This window comes from Anthonomus grandis, chromosome 12 (assembly GCF_022605725.1).
Source record: "Anthonomus grandis grandis chromosome 12, icAntGran1.3, whole genome shotgun sequence".
In the NCBI taxonomy this organism is placed as follows: domain Eukaryota; kingdom Metazoa; phylum Arthropoda; class Insecta; order Coleoptera; family Curculionidae; genus Anthonomus; species Anthonomus grandis.
In genome coordinates this window covers 5455829-5475530 of record NC_065557.1, presented here as the reverse complement: position 1 = coordinate 5475530, position 19702 = coordinate 5455829, and the positions used below count along the sequence as shown (strand labels likewise).

The 19702-nt window shown below is 28.9% G+C and overlaps 2 protein-coding genes across 5 annotated transcripts in view; one reads left to right on the top strand and one right to left on the bottom strand.

The window, feature by feature from the left end:
* Nucleotides 1–19702, bottom strand: part of LOC126743017 (protein Wnt-7b) — a 95375-nt gene that overhangs the window by 35352 nt on the left and 40321 nt on the right. The window lies entirely within an intron of this gene.
* LOC126743018 (STAM-binding protein-like) lies at nucleotides 813–6058 on the top strand. The gene is made up of 2 exons (XM_050449941.1): nucleotides 813–1389; nucleotides 5641–6058. Exons 1-2 carry the CDS (start codon nucleotides 912–914, stop codon nucleotides 5955–5957), a joined length of 795 nt encoding a protein of 264 aa, XP_050305898.1. The 5' UTR covers nucleotides 813–911; the 3' UTR covers nucleotides 5958–6058.

The window sequence follows — 19702 nt, the reverse complement described above, 5'->3', positions numbered from 1 at the left end:
AACTCAAACTCGTTGACATGGAGAGTGTGATATTAAGCATGAAGATTTTTTTATATTTATATTTGACTTTTCCTATTTTTGCCTACTTCTAATTTTTTAGCAAATTTCCAAAAACCTGGTTTTGACCGTTTAATACTTTTCTTTTATTTAATTTTTTAAGTCAAGAAAATATTTAGAGTAGTCATTTGTTTTTTGAATTGATGTACTCAGTTCTCATTCAATTAAAGAATAATTCACATCCAATTAAAGTAAATTATAACCTTGTTACGGCTTTTTTTGAGCATAAGACTTTCATTTTATGTCAAAACATTCAATCCTAATTAATTAACTATGTTTATTTCAAATATGTTTAAATTGGTATGAATATAAAACACGAATGTTAATTTTTTTACTTAACTTAGGCAACTTATTTTGTTTCAAATTTTGCACAAATTTCAGAAATTTTATTCTTTTCCTCAAAAAAAAATAGCTTAAGTATTTTTAATTTTTGTTAGGCACTTTCCAAAAAAACATTTTTAACTGCCTGGAGATAATTCAAATATTTATCTTACTCTCCATCTATTTAACTTACTTAAGAATTAATTTTTTTTTGCATGAATTTAAAATTTTTTAATTTTAGAAGAATGGGTTTAAAAATTTGAATCTTTTCAGCCATTTTCGAGAAAACTAACTTCAACTAACCAAAAGAAATTGACATTGACGTAGTAGCAATCTATCAAACTGTAACCCTATATGAAACAAAAAAAAATCCCGTGAAGTAGAAATTATTTTAAACATTAAAGAAACTAAAACATAAAAAAAATCTGAACAAGGCTAAATATTAACCTTAACGACAAAAACCAAATCCTGACGTTAACATTAACCACAAAAACCCATAATTTTCATTTTTTTTAAAATAATTATATTAAACCATGACCGCGGTACTCCATAAACAATTATGCCCCAAAGCGCGCCTTCAATCCCTTATGGACCTATGCGGGACGGTCGAAATAAGCGAAGATATTAGCGCGAAACTTTACTATGAATCCGGAGTAAACATGTACAAACAATTTAACATATTATACGATATGGGTGCTTGGGAAAACGCCCTCTGCATCTACTGGAAATACGAAAATCTATTTTTCCACAAAATCAGGAAACATCCCGGATATGCCAAGGTGTCGGTCAATATTAAATCGGTGAATGCCGCAAATTTTAGGATGATGAAACCGAAAGGCGAGCATGCTAAGAAGGAATTATTTAAGATGTTTAAGAAGAATTGTGATTATTACATTGAGGAGTTAAAGATGAATAAGTTGATTCATAAAAGGGATATTTGTAGATCCTTTGATAGTATAATAGACGAGGATATTAGGAGAATATCAGTGTATTCAGTAGTCTCGAATACAGGTATTTTAGATTAAATTCACAATTTATACACCATTTCTTTTACAAGATTGTGAAAGTTGTTTCTCGAAATGAAAACAATTTCAATTTTTTTTCTTTTTTGCGTGATTTTCTTTAATTTTTTGCAAAAGTATTTTCTTTTATTTCATATTTTCTGGATTGTCTGAATAACTTAATAAAGAATTATATGACAAGTCATATTAATTTTTTTTTTCAAGTCATATCATTGTAAATTTTTCCCAAAAAAAGTGCCTTTTACTACCTGGAAATTTTTTTTCAAAATTAAAAAAAAAACATATATATGGAAAGTTTTAGTTTCAGGTTCCAAATATGAATTTTATTCCAAGTTGTTGAAGTCATTTCTTGTTTTTTCCAAAAGGTTTCCAAGATAACTCACTTTTACTATCTGGACGTAATAATTTATTTTTTCCAATTTAGTGACGTAATTTTATGTTTTTGCATAAAATTCCATAACAATTCAACGTTATAATTAAAAAAATGATTTTTTAAGTCGTTGACAAGATTTTCTTTAATATTTTGCAAATTTTATCAATATTATATTTAGTTTATCCGATATTAAGAAAGATTTTTATGCCAGGGCATAATAAAAATTTTTTTCTAAGTTTTACCTCATTTTTAATGTTTTAAAAAAGTTCAACAAAGAAATTCAGAATTTTTTAAATTATCTGAATGAAACGAAAAACTTTATGCCAGATTAAAAAAACAGTTCTTTTTAATCATGTAATTTCCAATTTTTTCAAAAATGTTCCCAAAAAAGTGTCTTTTACTACCTAAACATAATAAACAAACTAAATTTTTTATCCCAGAATTTAATTAAATAAATTAAAAAATTCTAGGTTTACGGATATTTTGAAATTAATAAATTTTAAAATTTTGGTTTCAAAATTCACGATTAAATTTTTCCAAATTGATATGGTCATTGTCAAAGGATTTTCCAAGGACCTGAAAGGAAATTTCTTCGAAAAGGTTTTTCAAAAAATTGGATTTCACAATTTTTTATAAATATTTGTTTTTCTCAAACTTTTTGCAAAATTATTAATTTTTTTAAATATAGAATTTTTTCGATTACCTGATCTAGAATTATGAATATTTTGGTATCAAGTAATCAAACATTTTTTCTTCAAGTTATTGAGATCATTTCTTGTTTTTTCCAAAAGGTTTCCAAGATAAGTAACTTTTACTATCTGGACATAATCAAACTATTTCTTCCAATTTAGTGACGTACTTTTATATTTTTCCCTAAAATTCTCTAACAAATTAATGTTATAATTAAAAAAAATATTTTTTTAAGGCGTTGACGAGATTTTCTTTAATTTTTTGTAAAATTTATTTGGTTTTGAATTATCTGAAATTATTGAAGATTTTTTTGCCTGGGGATCGCTCAATTTACAAAAATTTTCCCACAAAACTGACCTTTACTACCTAGAAATAATAAGAAATTATTATTTTCTACAAGATGATAATTGAATTTTTGTTTGGAATATTTTGAAATTAATAAATTTGGACATTTAGTTTCAAAAAGCACAATTTTTTTAAATTGATATGGTCAATGTCTGTTTTTGCCAAACGGTTTTCCAAAAAACCGACTTGTGCTGCTTAGAATTAATAAAAAAAAATTGGGTTTCACAATTGTTTTGAAATCTTTGACGTGATTTTCTCGTCTTGCAAAATTATTATTTTTTTTAAATAAACAATTGTCTGGATTGCCTGAAATTAATGAAGTCAGGTCATTATTGCATTTTTTTTCCAAGTCATTTTTAATTTTTCCCAAAAAGTGGTCTTCTTGTATTATTCTTCCATAACTAAAAAAAAACTAAATTTGAAATTTTGATGGTTTCAAGTTTCAAAAGTGATTTTTTTTGAAATTGGGTGAGGTAATTATTGTTTTTCCATAAGTTTTCATAATTTGTGAGTGCAAGTTTAAAAAAAAATGGGTTTTTAGAAACCGTTGACGAGATTTTCGTTTACAATAATTTGCGAGATTTATCAATATTATAATCAGATTGTTCGATAACAATTTTTTTCCAAGTCACGTCATTTTTAATGTTTCAAAAAAATTCCTTGAAAAACTGGCTTTTACTACCTGGATATTATTTCCAAAATTAAAGAAAAAAATCCTGTGTTCTGGATATTCTGAAATTTTGGTCTCAAGATTCTAAATTAATTTTTTTTTCTAAAAAAAATTACTTTTAGTGCTTGGATTTAATAGAAAAACCAATTTTTTCAAAAAAATTCAACAGGAATTAAATTTAAAAAAACACCTTTAAAAAAATGTTCACGTGAATTTTTTGAATCTTTTTGCCAAAATTAATAAAGAATGTTTTTCCAGGTCGTAATTAACATGTTCTAAGCCACCACATTTTTAATTTTTCCGAAAAAGCGACTTTTACTACCTAGACATGAAAGAAAACTTTTTTACACGATTATGACATAAAAACAAATCCAGATTTATAAATTATTCAAAACTAAAAAAATTATAAATTTTGGTGTAAAAATTGAATTTTTCCAAGTTGATTTCCCGTTTTTTCCAAAAGATTTTTCAAATAACTGGCCTGCACTGTCTGAACGAAATTTAAAAAAAAAAAACTGTTGTTTTTTTATTCAGCGACGTAATTCTACATTTTTTCCAGAAGGTTTTCCAGATTGATTGATTACAAAATTAGAGAATTTGAGTGTCGAGAATAATGTTTGAAAGAGGTGTTATTTTACTTCTCTGATAGAGCTCAATGTGTTGTGCCAAATAGGGTGTGCCCCAAGAAACAGCTTTGGACCTTTTACTGTTTTTGTTATATATTACTGATATGGTACATGCAACTCAAAAGTACCTGAAATTATTGAAGTATTTTTTCTTAAATCACCTCATTGGGAAAACTAATCTATTCATCCAATATACAGTGACCGCCTAAAGTTCCGCATAAATTCGACAAAAATTAGAGACAGAAATGTGGCGGTGCGCCAACTTGCTGGAACCACAAATTATCTATCTGTCGGGACAGCAGGGTCTTGTTCGTCTGGGTATAGGGCAGCCAAAGCAGGGATAAGATCTTCTTAAAGAAAATTCAAATAGCGTTGTCCAGTTAGGTTTTCTTCGAAAAAGTATGGCCCTATTACTTTATTTTCCACGATACCAGCCCAAACATTAATAGATTTACGGTACTGTGGTGTATGAGCCTCAGTTGCCCAGTCTGGATTTGACACTGACCAGTACCGACAATTTTACCGATATGCGACACAGTTTAAACAAAAAGTTGCTTCATCCGAAAACAAAACTCGTAACACAAAGTGGCGGTTGTTATTGCAAATGTTTATCATTTGCTCGCAAAATTGGTTTCTTCGATCAGGATCGTCCTTATTTAATTCGTGTATTAGTCTAATTTTATGAGGGTGGTATTCATTTGCTTTTAAGATTATTTAAATTACTTTATTATCAACTGAAATTTGCGAAGTTGCATTGTTTGGATTTTCTTCGACGGAGAGCAGAACGTTTAATTTTGTTTCTTCAGAACTTTTTGGACGACCTGATCTTGGCAATCCCTAACATGACCTAAAATTATGAATTTGTGCTCTATTCTACTAACTGTTGACTGAGAAATAGGATGGTTTGGGTATTTGGCATTAAACAGTTCACTTACTTCTTTTTGCGTGCGCACTCGATCCTCGTACCCTAGCATCATCAAAATTTAAATTCGTTGGGGTTCCATTAAATTAGCCATAATTTATTCTGATAAAAACTATTAATTTTCGAACTGACAGTGACATTCGAAAATGGAGATTCTTTACAAGTGCAACCATGGAAATAGAAACAATTGGCAGTGTTTGTAACATTATTTTTATCCTCGATTTTACCTTAATTTGTAAATAGACGTACTTATTTGTTTTCTTGTTATTTAAACGTAAATATTTGGGAAACAGTTGAGTTTTGAGATAAGGTGTGTTATACGAAACTTGCTTGGAATTTCACCTATATTTCACAAATGCAATAAAAAATATAGCATTCCGCTTAAAAAAATGACCGATGACGTCATATCATTGTTTTTTGTGCCACCCTATATACAAAAATTTATGTGAAATAATGCGCAACTTAAAATAAAAATCGACGGGTCCGAGTTTTCTCAAAAAAATCATGTCTCTAATTTTTATCGAATTTATGCGGAACTGTAGGCGGTCACTGTATACCACGAAAATTCCATCCTATCTTGTATTATTAACGTTATTGTGAACTTTTATTTTCAGGTGGCGATCAGAATCACCTTACCTCCAATAACCGTTTAACAGATCAACAACAACAACAGCAGCAACAACAACAACAACAACAATATGAAACAAACTCAGCAAAATCTGGAATAAAAGAAGGAAACAAAAATAATCCCTACGACCCCTCAGTGGAAATCCATAGCAAGATGAGTTTCCAAACTGCAAGGAAATTAAACGAAGATGCCACGAAGAACTTGCAAAGGAGAAGCCTGTTAAAAGAGCCGGAAAGGTGCTCGATGGCATCGAAATCCAGTCAAAAGAGTAAAAGCGATAAAAGTGATAATTCAAAGAAGTAAATTTATTTTTTTTTTGGGAATGAATGTTGTTTTATTAATTCCAGGCAGTTGTAGTGGTTGATTTAAGAGCTTTTGGATAAATTAAATGGATAAAAGTCAAAGGCATTTTGTTCAAACATTCTATATTTTATTAATGCAGTAGTAGTCGACTTTCTTGTTTATTTCTGGAAAACCGTCAAGAACTCAAGGAAAATATTTATGGGGAGGTTAAAGGCAGTGCTTCAGAATTTTTGGAAAAATTACCCTAACAGCTTGGACAACGTTTAATTTCTCATTAATTCCGATTAGTTGTAATTAATTTTTTGGAAATATTGAATAATAAAATTGACGATCTGAAAAATAACGAGAAAAATCCGTGTGGTTTACTTGCAGTAAGTTGAAGGGAATTTTTTTGATTTGAAAGCAACCACTTAATTTAGAAAAACTTAAAAAAAAACATCCACCAATGGGGAGAAACTATATTTTTATTGCACAAAGAATGTAAGTGTTCCAAAAATAGTGTTTTAGGTGCAAAGTAGTTGGATTTTTTGGAACACTTTCTCAAACAAATCCTTAATAATGACATTCTTAATTAATTCCTGGCGGTGGAAATTGTTTTTTTTTTTGGATTTTTATCAATTTATAAAACAATGTAAGTCAAGCACTTTATAAAAATTCCTAACAGTTCAAGAAGTTTTCTTTGAATTTTTTGAAAAAAATAGAAAATGATGTCTATGGCACAAACTCTTTAAAAGATCAATTAGGTTTCAATTAAATGCTAAAGATGCTTAAATATTTGTAATCTTTTTTTTTTGGATAAGTTACAGCATTGTTACTTTCAGCCGGTTGAAGGTAATTTTTCATTTGGATTTAACTACTTAAAAAAATTTCTTAATTCCAGGCTCGATATTTGTTGTTTTGTACTTTTGTCAATTTTTTCAAATATTTTAAATTAACCACACTCGAAAAATTCCTGGAAGTTTTCCAAAAGGTTTTTCTGGACTTTCTTTTTTCTATAAGAAATAAACAATGCTATCCACGGTAGGAATTTTTTTTTTTAATATTTCCAGCCAGTTGTAATTAATTTTTTTATATAAATTAACTGTCTTTGACCGGGCAGTTGAAGAGAGTTTTTTTTTAATTTTTAATAAGCATGAAAAAAGTTAAATTCCTTCTTAATTTCAGGCAGTATACTCGATTTTTTTTAGTATTTCCAAGCAGCTGTAGTTTAATTTTAACGTTTAATTTTTGACTTTTTTTGGGCAGATAAAATCGGTTTCTGAATTTTGAAAATTTAAAAAAAAAGGATTTATTTTTTAAGGAAAGTTCAAAATAGCTTCGACAAAATTTAATTTCTAATTAATTCTAGGCAGTTGCAGTTAATTTTTTTAAGGTTTTTGAAAACATTGGATATCAACATCGACGACTTAAATAAATTAACTAAATTTTTAATAAATTCTAGGCAGTTGAAATCGGTTATGTGGTTTTTAATTTTAATTTTAGAAAAAAATTCCAGGTGAATTCATACATTCATTATGCTTTTATGGACTTTTTGTTAATTTTTAGGAAAAGTCAACTGTTCTGGAAAAATTCCAGGGAGTTCAAAAAGATTTTTCTGAAAATTTTAATTTTCTGGAAAAAATAAAAAATTACGTTCATGCCACAAATTGTTTGAATTAAATTCTATAGATCGTTAAGTACGATTTCTTTTATAAAAATAATAATCGATTTTTTTAATTAAATTTTTGTTACTGTCAAGCAGTTGTACTCGATTTTTATATTTGGTTTTAATTTATGGAATCATTTGAACACAACATCAATGAAATGAAAAAAATGAAATTTTGTAGTATTTCCAAGCAGTTCTAGTTAATATTTTTGTATTTCTTTGGACACATAAAATTGGTTTTCTAGATTTTTGAAAAAATTTATTCAAAAACTCTAGGAAAATTCTAGGGAGAGATTGAAAAGAGTTCTCTTGAATTTTTTTATAAATTTATTTGTTTTATTAACTATCTTCGACAAAATTTGATACCTTTAGGTAATTAATTCCAGGCAAATGTATTTTATTTTAAAGTTTTTGGATAATGAATATTTTAATTAATTCTGGCAAGTTAAAATCCGTTTTTGGATTTTTTTGTCAATTTTTGGAAAAAATTAGGTCAACCACTCTGGAAATAATTCCAAGAGAATATTCTGGATTTTTCTGATAAATTAAACAACATAGAAAAATTAAAAAAATTTACTCTGAAGCTGTTCATAGTACTCAGTTCATTTTAAATTGTAATTTAATAGGTATTTATTGTACTTTCTTTAATTCAGTATTATGATTATTATTATTATGATTATTTAATTTTTTTGGGCAGATCAAATTGGTTTTCGGCATTTTTGAAAAGTATTAAATCAACGACTATGAAGAAATTGGAAAACTAAATATTTATTACTTTTAAGCAATTGATGTAAGAAAAAAATTATCTTTAATAAATTCCAAGGAGTTGTAAGTCAGATATTTGTTTTAATTTTGTGAAAACAGTCCACAACTTGGAAACTGAAAAAAAGATATTTCCGGGCAAGTGAATTTTTATAGAAAAAGTGTAACAGGAATAAAGTAGAAAATCAATATAAATAAAATCATTTACTACCAAAATTACCAATTTACTAATTTAAATAAGTAAGTGGTTAAAAAAATCATTTGCAAGTTCGCAAACCACTATCAATATTAATTAAATCAACATAAAGTTAATAAAGCAGGAAATATCTTAAACGTTCTTAAATTCAAGATAATAAAAGAACTAACTGACAAAACAGCATATGATATCTCCAAAAACGAGCTGACATAATGCGCTTTTCTCCTCGAAATCCAGCTGATGTTAAACAGTATTTTGCATAAATTTGTCTTCCTAAAGACCCGAAAATATCACTGTTACATTGTGAATTACCGGTGTACTGATCCTTATCTGTATTATTTTTTTTAATATCAACCGAATACATACAAGACTCTCGACAGACCTTATTTATATGCAAATATCGACTGGTTTCAACCTCTGCTGCCTCGTCATACCGTATCGTATCCTTATCTAAATTTCTATATTAAACGGAATCCCTTGTGCTACCTGTGTACTATAATCTACCATAAATAAATCTAAGACCGTCTAATATATGCGCGCGATGACATTTTTACGATTACGTAGATTAAGTTTCTCTTAAGTGTTATTACTGTTAATATGGCGTTATCAACCCATTTTATCACGAAATTTTTAAATTCATAGCCGGAAAATTATGAATACAAATTACGGAGATGTTTTGGTTTTGATAACGTTTCTTCCTTCTTTGATAACCGTTTTATTGAACATCGTTAGTTTGGGTTATGAAATTTTTAATTTTAAGACCCTAATGTTCAGTCCAGGAGATTGTATCATGAATAACATAATATAAGACCCTACAGTCATTCTAGAAATATTCTGAGTTTCAGTTAATTAATTTCTAAGCGTTAAATCAGAAACACTTTGATTTTAAGGGTTTCAAGATTAAATCAATAATGTCAATTTAGAAATAATGTATCTCGAATTAAAGGGTTTCGGAGCAAATTTAATCTTGGTAGCAATCTAAAAAATTTTAAACTTTTAAGAATAAATTAATGAATTTGGATTTTGGGCGGCTACGGCTAAATCAATGTTACTTGTCTAAAAATGACCTGAATTTTAGTTTTTCAATTCCTACCACTTTGGAAATATCGAAAATTTCGGGCTATTTAATAGCAAATCAATATTTTTAGGGTAGCATAACAGTCAAGAAATATCCTGAATTTTCAAAACTCAGGTCAACTATTATGTATTACTTTTATTTTATTGCACTACTTCAGGAAAATCCTGCTTGTACCTTATACATAGTAAATAAAAAAATAATAAATATAAAAAAAAACAAAAAGTTCCGAACCACTGTAAGGCGCGTAATGGCTCACCATCGGATAACCGTGCAGGCACGTATATACGTACGTATTAAATGAAAAATTTTAATTAATGAAGATACAGATTTATTACTTTGCCGGCAATAAATAATGGTAGCTGCAAAAGGTAAATTCGCCCACGCCTCCGTGTTAATAAATCGAAAATATGCGCGATAATTAATTAATACACGCTGTTAATTTACGGTCCGGTCCGGTGTACGTGTGTGTGTGTGATTCGTGTGAATGTCTTTGGGTGTATTTAATAAATTTTCGGGTCATTAATGGGAAAATTAGTTAATAAAATAGGGGCGTAGATAGAAGGTGCAAGTTTGTTTTCTGGTTTTTAAACAATCATCACAAAGGGACTAAGAGGATCAATGTTTAACACACCCCTTAATTCTTTATTCGAACTCCTAAACTGATACTTTTCTTGACGTTTGATCTACCTATTTAATGGGGAGATCTCTTTGATCAAAATAAACGATTTATTTCAAAACAAAATTAAAAAAACTCCAAGTCAGGGTCTCATTAAAGATATCTATATATAATTTCTGAAAAAGCTACTAAAAGTTGTTGGTTGTAATGTGATCTGCGTAGGTGCCTGATGATGCTCCAATAGGACTGAAACACGTGTAGCTTTTTAAGAAATTATAAATACATATGTTAAATGAGACCCTGACTTGGACTTTTTTTGTGGCCTCTTGGAGAAAGAATGGAATGTTTCGATTTATTTCAATATTAGAACATGCTGAACACTTTACACACTCTAAGCCAAAAAAATAAGAAGTAAATCATATTAGTCATAGAGAGCCAAAAGGTTGATTGCTGATTTGGTTTGGGTTTGAAATTGATTACTGCCACCTTATTAGTGTAATCTATTACAAACTGTTTGTATTTTAATAATAATTTCGAAATAAATAATAAAAAAAATTTCTTCCCGGCAATCGGACACTTTGTATTTGTGATACCCTATAGTTGCCATTGTATCAATATTTTTCGATAAAGTAGGCAAACTTTAATATAAATATTAGCAAATACATTGAAAATAATGAAGCTTTAAGTAATGGTCCATTTATCTTAATAAAATTCAAATATGAAAAGAAGTAATGGACCAAGTTTTTCATGTAATGCTGATTTTATTCTTCTATTACTTTTAATGCAATTTCATCACTATATTTGATGATATTTAAGACTAAGGCAAGTATTTTCAAAAAAATTGTTTTTTTTTTAATTCTCCTTGTTTTCCTCGTTTTATTCTCAAGTCCAAAGTTTAATTATTTTTACGCCTCTTATAATTTTTCTATTTCTAAGTTTTCCGAATATTTCGTACGATTATTAGGGGTTTGAAGTGATTTTTATATCTTTTAGGCGTTTGAGATAATTTTGAATATAATTTCAGGCACTTCTGATTATTTTTATCACACATTTAAAAGAGCTATTTATCTTATTCAGATCTTTGGAACCCTTGGAAAGGCATAACTTGTAGGCATTTTATTTATTTTTCAACATTGTCTACGTGTTTCATTATTATCATTTGTTATCTTTCACACACGTATTTTTTTTTTTTTCAGATATTGTGAATTTTCTTTTATCTTGGATAATCATTTTTCCAGGATTTCATTTTTGTAATTTATTTTTGCGTTTTTCTGTCATTTATATGTTTTTTTAAATTTTATTCCAGATATTTTGTGCCGATACAAACACTATTTAGAAAATGAATCGATGATATAGAAAAAGTTGGAAAAATCGAATTCTCATTTAGATATCCCTATCTCAATCTGAAAATCAGAAGAGGATAGGAATAAAATGACGTTTTTTGGGTATAATTAAACACATTTCGGGAGAAAAGCACTATTTCGAGTCTATCCAAACCCTATTTAGAAAATAACACGATCATATAGAAAAGGATGTAAAAATCGAATTCTCATTTATATGTCCCTATCTTAATCTGAAAATTAGAAGAAGATAGGAATAAAATGATGTGGTTCGTGTATAATTATAGACATTCCTGGCTAAAAGCACATTTTTTTTTTGTGTAATTTTGTTTTTTTTTTCGTGGGATTCTAAATATTTTTTATACTTTCTTGAATTTTGGATACATATTTTTGTTTTTTTTCTTGATATCTGATGTATATAGTTTTCAGAATTTTCTACATTTCCCTGGTCATGATTTCTTATATCTTTCAGGCATTTATTACTTCGTTTTCACTTTATCAGAGATTTTAATATTTTTCTTGGATTTTGGCTAATATTTTTTCCAGGATTCCATTTTATTTTAAGTCTTTCAGGTATTTTTATTTTTTAAGATTTTATTTCAGTTTTTCGGGTCATTTTGTGTTTCTGCCAGGGATTTTAAATATTTTTCATATACTTATCGGGATTTTTGAAACAAAATTAATTTTCCTTTTATTCCAGGCATTTGGCATCTTTTTTCATTTAATTTCACGCATTTGTTTTATTTTTATCATCCAATATCATCTTGTACATCTTGATTACTTCAAGTACGATATTCGATAAATTTTTAAAGTTTTCCAGGATTTGCTACATTTGCCAGGCATCTAGCTTTTAGATATTAGAAGGAATTAATCATGTCTTTCAGACTTTTTAAGTCGTCTTCATTTTATTTCAGTCATTTTTTATATTTACAAGGCATCATTTATTTTGCCATATCCAAAGATGGAAAAATTTAATTTTTCTCATATGTCAACGACTTTTCCTCATCGTGAACTTATAGTACTGCTTGAATATATTTCTTATTTTTTCATTTCAATTTAAATCATAATAAGTCATTTGGTTAATGAACTATGAGCCATTTATCAACTTCCTGTGTCTTCATACGCACCAACCCTTAGACTTTTGCATTTAATTCCAGGCATTTTACATATTTTTTTTACATATATTTAAAAGAGCTTTTTAATTTTGTTCCAGGCTTTTGATACTCTCTTTTTATGCCTGTTCAGGCATATAATATAATTTTTTTCAATTCCAGGTGGTTTTCTAGGCATTTTACTTATTTTTCAGATTAATGTTTGTTTCGTTTGGTATGACATAATCATCGCTAAAGGACTAGGAGGATCAAACATTTTTTAGTTTCACCAACTGCATGTCAAGAATATGGTTAACTAACAAGTGACGTCACACCCGCCTTATCGCTTTATTCGAATTTCTAAGCCGAGTCTTTTCTTGGTATTTCATAAACGATTTAAAAACTATTTATTTCAACATAACAACATGGTGGGCTCTTTAGAAAAATTATAAAAATGAGTCATATCAATCAAAAAAGCCAAAAGGTTGATTACTTATTGGATATGAATTGGATTTAATGAATTGATGACTGGCACCTTGTTTCAAACTATGTGTATTTTAAAAATAATTTCAAAATAATCAAAAATATTTCTTCCAGGCAATTGAATCTTTTTGCATTTGTGACACCCTATAGTTATTGTTTATTGTAAATATTAGGAAATACATTGAAAATAATGAAACGTTGAGAAATGGTCCACTTAAATAAAAATTCAAATAGAACGGGGTTTGTTTTGGTAGTGAAGTATCAGTTTTTGTGATCTTCATATGATTCTAATTTTCTACTACTTTTTATGTAATTTCATCACTATATTTGATGGTATTTGAGCCCAAAGTAAAAAAAATCCAAAAATTGACTTTTTTTTTCAAAGTCACTCTCTGTTCATTCTCAAATCCAAATTATTAATTATGGTTTTATATTTTTACCCCTCAGACAATCTTACTATCTTCCAGGTTTTCCAATTATTTCCCATGTTTCTCAGGCATTAATTTTTTATCTTTTAAGTAAGTAGTTGAAGTTATTTTTTATTTTATTTTGTACGTCTTTCAGGGATTTGACGTAATTTGGTATTTTCGAATTAGTTTTATACCTTTTAGGTATTTTCTCATGTCTTTTAGGCATTTATCACTTCGTGTAATTTTATTTCAGATATTTTGTCTTTCTGTCTGTCTTCCAGGGATTTTAAATACTTTTCAAATAAGTCAAAGTCAATTTACCTTTTAATCTAAACAATTGGCGTCTTTTTTTAATATCATTTCACACATTTGTCTTATTTTAGTATTGGTTTTCAAAAAGCGTCCAAGTCTTCCAGGATTTTCTAAATTTTCCAAGAACTTGACTTACAGACCTTAAAATAAATAAATTATGTCTTTCAGGCTTTTTTTTACGTCATTTTCATTTTAGTTCAGTCATTTAATGCTCCAGGGTATCATTTTTTATATCTAAAAATGGAATATATATCTAAAAATTTTCTAGTACGTCTATCACTTTTCCTCATATTTGATTTAATTTCTTCATTGCAATCAGTCAGTTTAATTTAATTCAGTATTCGTCATTTGGTTCATCAATCTGCTGATGAGCCATTTATCAAAATACAAAAATATATTACAAACATTAAAAAATTGATACTAAAAAACTATATGACCATGACTCTTTAAGTTCAAAAAACTCTAAGGTATTATTAGATGCCTTTTTAATTAAGCATGATTATGCTCTTTTTTTGAATTAGTTAGGAAAAAGTTCTTTAACCAGTGAAGGTAATTGATTCAAAAAAGAGTGTGACACCCAGCAAATCAGGCCTACACTGTCACCTCTCTAGTCTGCTAGAAAGTGCAACTAGATTGAACCTTCCCCTAGTGATTATGTATGTCATAAGTCTTGTATTTACTCTGTTATTTTTTTTAACATATGTTCGAAAATATATGCATAAGGGAAAGTTAATATACTTCACTGTTAAACTGAACATGAATCTCATAGCTCTTCACTATAGACCAAAAACGTGAATCGAATGTGATGAAACACCCCACCTTAAGATAGCGTAGGCCATTTTACTGTAGAAAATACCAAAATATGCAACTCTTAAGGTTATCAGAAAACCTTACACATCTCAGTAGAATGCAGTTCTATATGTTACAACTTTATACGTTTTTCAAATATTGAAAACATTAAGATTGTCTAAAAAGATAAAATTAAATTTTTCCTTAAGGTTATCAGAAAACCTTACACATCCCAGTAGAATGCAGTTCTATATGTTACAACTTTATACGTTTTTCAAATATTGAAAACATTAAGATTGTCTAAAAAGATAAAATTCAAATTTTCCTTAATTAATATCATGGTATCTTCTCCAATGCTATGCAACTTTATATTGTTCTAGTTTAAAGGCATTAACTTCATAGCTAATATTCAGAGAGAAACAAGAAATCAAAATTTCGTTTAACTAAAAATGCTTTGAATTGATCAATTTCTCGTGACTGTATATTTTTTAAAAAACCTTTTACAGTTCTAGGTACCATCTGTTACACTTCAACAGTTCACACCACTTTTTAAAAATAAACTACATAAACCTTTTGTACCCCACCCATACAAAAGGGTTTCATGCTCAAATAGAGATCTTTTAAAAGGTCCAAAACCCCATAAACCGCTACAAATACCGATCTTTTGTACGGTTCTAGGTCTCTTTACGAAAACCGGGGCTATATTTTTCATCAATTGGGCATGACGACCATCGATTATGGGCCATCTGAATGATCCACCCGCTGGCAGAAGACTTGTTTATGTTTGTTAATACCTTAGTTTATAGCCTGTCGCAGATTAAATGGTATAACATGATAATCCCACAAGTTGACGCGAGGTTCATATTATTTACCATCGGGAAAATAATGAGTCTTGTCCGAGTTAATGCCGGTACTTAGTCGGATTAGAATTTGTTATGGATATTTTTATTCGGCTGGTGGGTAACAGTTGATCTTGGAAAGGATACGTGAAGGTTTTTATTTGAATTATTAATACTAAATTTAATGTATTTGATCTTGATCGAAGATCAAGAAGTAACAAAGACTAAAAGTAGTCTAATGTTTCTCTATTCTATTTCAGGCATTTGAAATAACCATTCATATAAATCAGTGATACAATTTTTTTTTCGTGCATTTCAGAGTTATTTATGTAATTTCAGGCACTTGTGCATGGTTCTTACGACATTTACATTAAGACTTGTGAGGTTTTTATCTATATATTCCAGAGATTTGACATTATATCACTTATTTCAGGCATTTTCTGCATGACATTTTATATTCTTATTTTTAAGGCTTCTGAAGTAATTTTTTATATAGTCCAGGCGTTTCACGATATATTATTTGCACGCTCAAGAATTTTAATGTTTTTTATATTTTTCCAGACTTTAAAGAATTTTTTTAATCTTTTAAGTTTTTAGTATAATTTTTCATTTAATTTCAGTGATTACATGTCATCTTATCTATTTTCGAGGCTTTTGAAGCACAGTTATTTGTCTTTCAGGCCTTTAACCTTTTTTCAAATTTAATTTCGGGCATTTGAAATGTTGTTTTAGGATTTCCGGGCATATACCATGGTTTCCAGGCATTTTATTTCAATTCAAAGATTTTCAAAATTTCCCAAGCTACTGTTTATTTTTTATAGTTTGACATTGTTTTTTTACTTTTCCGGACATATCAAGTCATTTTAAAATATGTATTTGATTCCAGGCTTTTGGAATAATTTCTTCTTTAAGGATTTCTCTCTTGATTTATATTTTTTTATTTAATTCCAGGTATTTCATATTAGTATGAGTATTGTGTGTCTTTTTTAGCGATCTTAATTAGCTTTTCATACTTCTCTAGATTTTGGAAATTCTTTTAAATTAATTTGTCATTTTTTAACTAATTAATAATAGTTCAGCTCCAGACAGTTGAATTATTATCTTAGCTTTTTCAACCATAGACAATATTATTTAGCGCTTTATTTAAGGCTTTTAAATCTTTTTTGTTTTTGTCTATTTTTCAGGCTTTTTAAGTCTAATTATTTTTTGTTTTCCAGGCAGTGTTTTTTTTTTTCAATTTTTATTCAAGTGATTTTTATGCGTTCGCAGAATTTAGAGATATTTTTGTATTTTTTGAATTCATTTTGCATATTATTCAAATGTCCTTCGAGCTTAATTTATAGAATTAATCGAGTTCTATTCATGCCTTCCAGTCATTTGACTTTTTTTTTAATTTATTTCAGGTATTTTATACCATCATGCATGTCTTCCAATCTCATTTTTGCATATTTTTCTTTTCTTTAAATGTTTGTTTAAAGAATTCAGAGTTTATACAAAGAGTTTTCTGTGTTTATTAAGTCTAATGCAGACAATAAAATGCATTTTCAAAAAAAACGTTATACCACACATGTTATATCAATATGCATATCTTTTGTTGATGTCACATATTTTCCACACTTTTCCGAATTTTGGATATATTTTTTTATACCTTTCAGGTACTTAGCATTATTTTTTATTTTATTTCGGATATTTCAAATATTATTTCAGGTTTTCCTATATATGAGTTCATTTTGCCTTTTTTCTTCATATTTTTTAAATTAAATCATTTATGACTTCCAGGCATTTGACATTTTTCTAATACTATTCCAAGCTTTTGAAATAATTTTTTTTTTCAGAATTTGACAAGATTTTTTACCTAATTCCATGCAAGTAATGCCATTGTATTTGACCTCCAGGGTCTGAAATATAATATTTGACCTTTTCCAACTATTTGAAGTTTTCCAGTGATTTAAAATGTTTTCCATATTTTTTCGGATTTTAAAAAATTGTTTTTTAGGTACATAACGTCCTCTTTTCATTTAATTCCTTTGACTTAGATTTTTCAGACATATAAAATTATTTTACTTCAGGTTTTTAGATTTTTTTTATCTTTCAGGCACTTTATTTTTTTATTTCATTCAGTGAAGTTTTTCAGGTCCATGATGTAATTTTTTCATCCGATTTTAGGTAGTTGAATTATTATTTTATATTTTTCAGGCATATACAATCATTTTCAATTTTATTTCAGGCTTTTGAATTATTTTGAAGGAATCTAATAAAAAATTTTAATTTCTTGTCATTTTGTCTATTTTTCAAGAGTTGCAATTTTTTTGTATATTTCACCAATTTTTGAATATTTCTTTTATTATAATTTTTTATTTAATTCCAAAAATTTGTTATTCTTTTGTATATTTTCCAGGCTCTTAAAGTATAATTTCTTATACCTTTTATGCGTTTGACATTTTTAAAATTTTTATTCCAGGCATTTCTAAGTGATTTTTATACTTTCCCGAAAATATTTTTGATTCTTGGTCTGTCAAGCACTTGACATAAGATATTATTTCAAGCATTTGAAATATTATTTCAGGTTTTCCAGGCATTTAAATTCATTTTGTATTTTATTCAAGACTGTAGCGTGTTTTCAGTTTGTTAGGTTTTAATTAAAACATTGGAAAATAGTCAACTAATTTATTTACACTACTAAACACAATCACTTACGACTACATCCGCATATTATTCTGTAAATAATATCGTTGATAGCTTCTAGACTTTATATGGTCCATCCCAGGATGTTTGAAGTTTGACAGACCTTTTTGTCTCTTAGGGTCATAGAGCCAAATTAAGTCAAAGTTGTTGTGCATCTAGCCTTCGGCATTATCATCATATTATGCGTCCTTCGGATGGAAATACGCACTTCGACGACATCGATTTTTCTACGCAGATCACTGGCGTAGTCCTTCTTCCAAACTTTAGATCGCCTTGGATAAGAAGTTCTCTTTCTATCAGTATTTGCCATCAGACTGCGGGTGTAATTCAGCTTCATCAGGATTTAAAATTTCGACCTCCTCTTCTACCTGCTACCTCCTATTTGCCTTCTTTTCTCTTTACCGTCGTGGTCAACTATTTTTTCCATCTTCCAAATTTTAGAGTTTCATTGTGCCCAACGCACTGCGTTTATTGAATATGACTTGACATTGAGAGAATACTTGGCTACTGGCTTTTTCCGTTCTTTTATCCAGGTTAGGACTCTTAGGATATCAAGATCTTTCTCTTGATCTCTTTTAAGATCCTCATTTCGACAAGTATCGACGATGGTGATTCTTAATAACTGAGCATGTTTCTCCTTTGCTCGCTGACAACGTTTGCAGTCCTCTGGACAGGGTCTTCTTGATAGAGCATCTGCATTTCCATGGATTCGCCCTACTTGATGTTCAGTGTCAAAGTCAAACTCCTAAAGCTTCTCTATCGATCTTGCTACTCCAAAGGGTCAGGATTTTTAAACTGTAGGAGCCATTTTAAAGTACATGGTCAGTTCGCAGTAGGAACTTCGCATAGAGATAATTGTAGAAGTGCTCCATCGCTTTTATTACAACTAGTTACAATTGGCGAGTGACGCAATAGTTGAGTTCTGGCTTGGACAGCATCTTCCTGAACTATTCTTCTTGGCCATCCTTGAACAACCCAGCCCACATTGCTAGCTATTTTTCCTTCAGGTAGGGTATAGTTCAGGATATGTGCGCTTGTCAGAGGCTATTTTAGATGATTGAAGGCTTCCTGACATCATTATAATTTTTGTTCTCCTTCTATCGAGCTGGTCAATAGTTTTGCAATGTTGGCAAATCCCTTTACATAGCGTCGTTAGTAAGTGCATAATCTCAAAAAGCTGCGTAGTTCATGCTTCATCTTTAGGAACTAGGCAATCTTTGACAGTCTGGACTTTTGTCTTTTCAACCGCAACTCTTTGACTGGAAACGACGTGACCCAGATACTGCACGGTTTTTTGAAACACATGACATTTCTTTGGGCTCAACTTTAATTCAGAACCTCGTAGCCTCAAGAACACTTGTTCTAAATTTTCCATGTGTTCCTCAAACGATTTTCCTACCACGATAATGTCATCAAAATGAACCAGGCAAGTTTCAAGATAGTCATGTGTGTCATTACATCAACTGAATGAAAATGTTACTTCCACTTGTTACGATCTC

Bases quoted from the DNA above. Each gene is read 5' to 3' on its own strand.
- LOC126743018 (XM_050449941.1), top strand. From the start codon at position 912: ATGACCGCGGTACTCCATAAACAATTATGCCCCAAAGCGCGCCTTCAA. The intron at 1,390-5,640 runs GTATTTTAGATT...TTTTATTTTCAG, and splicing joins TTCAGTAGTCTCGAATACAG to GTGGCGATCAGAATCACCTT.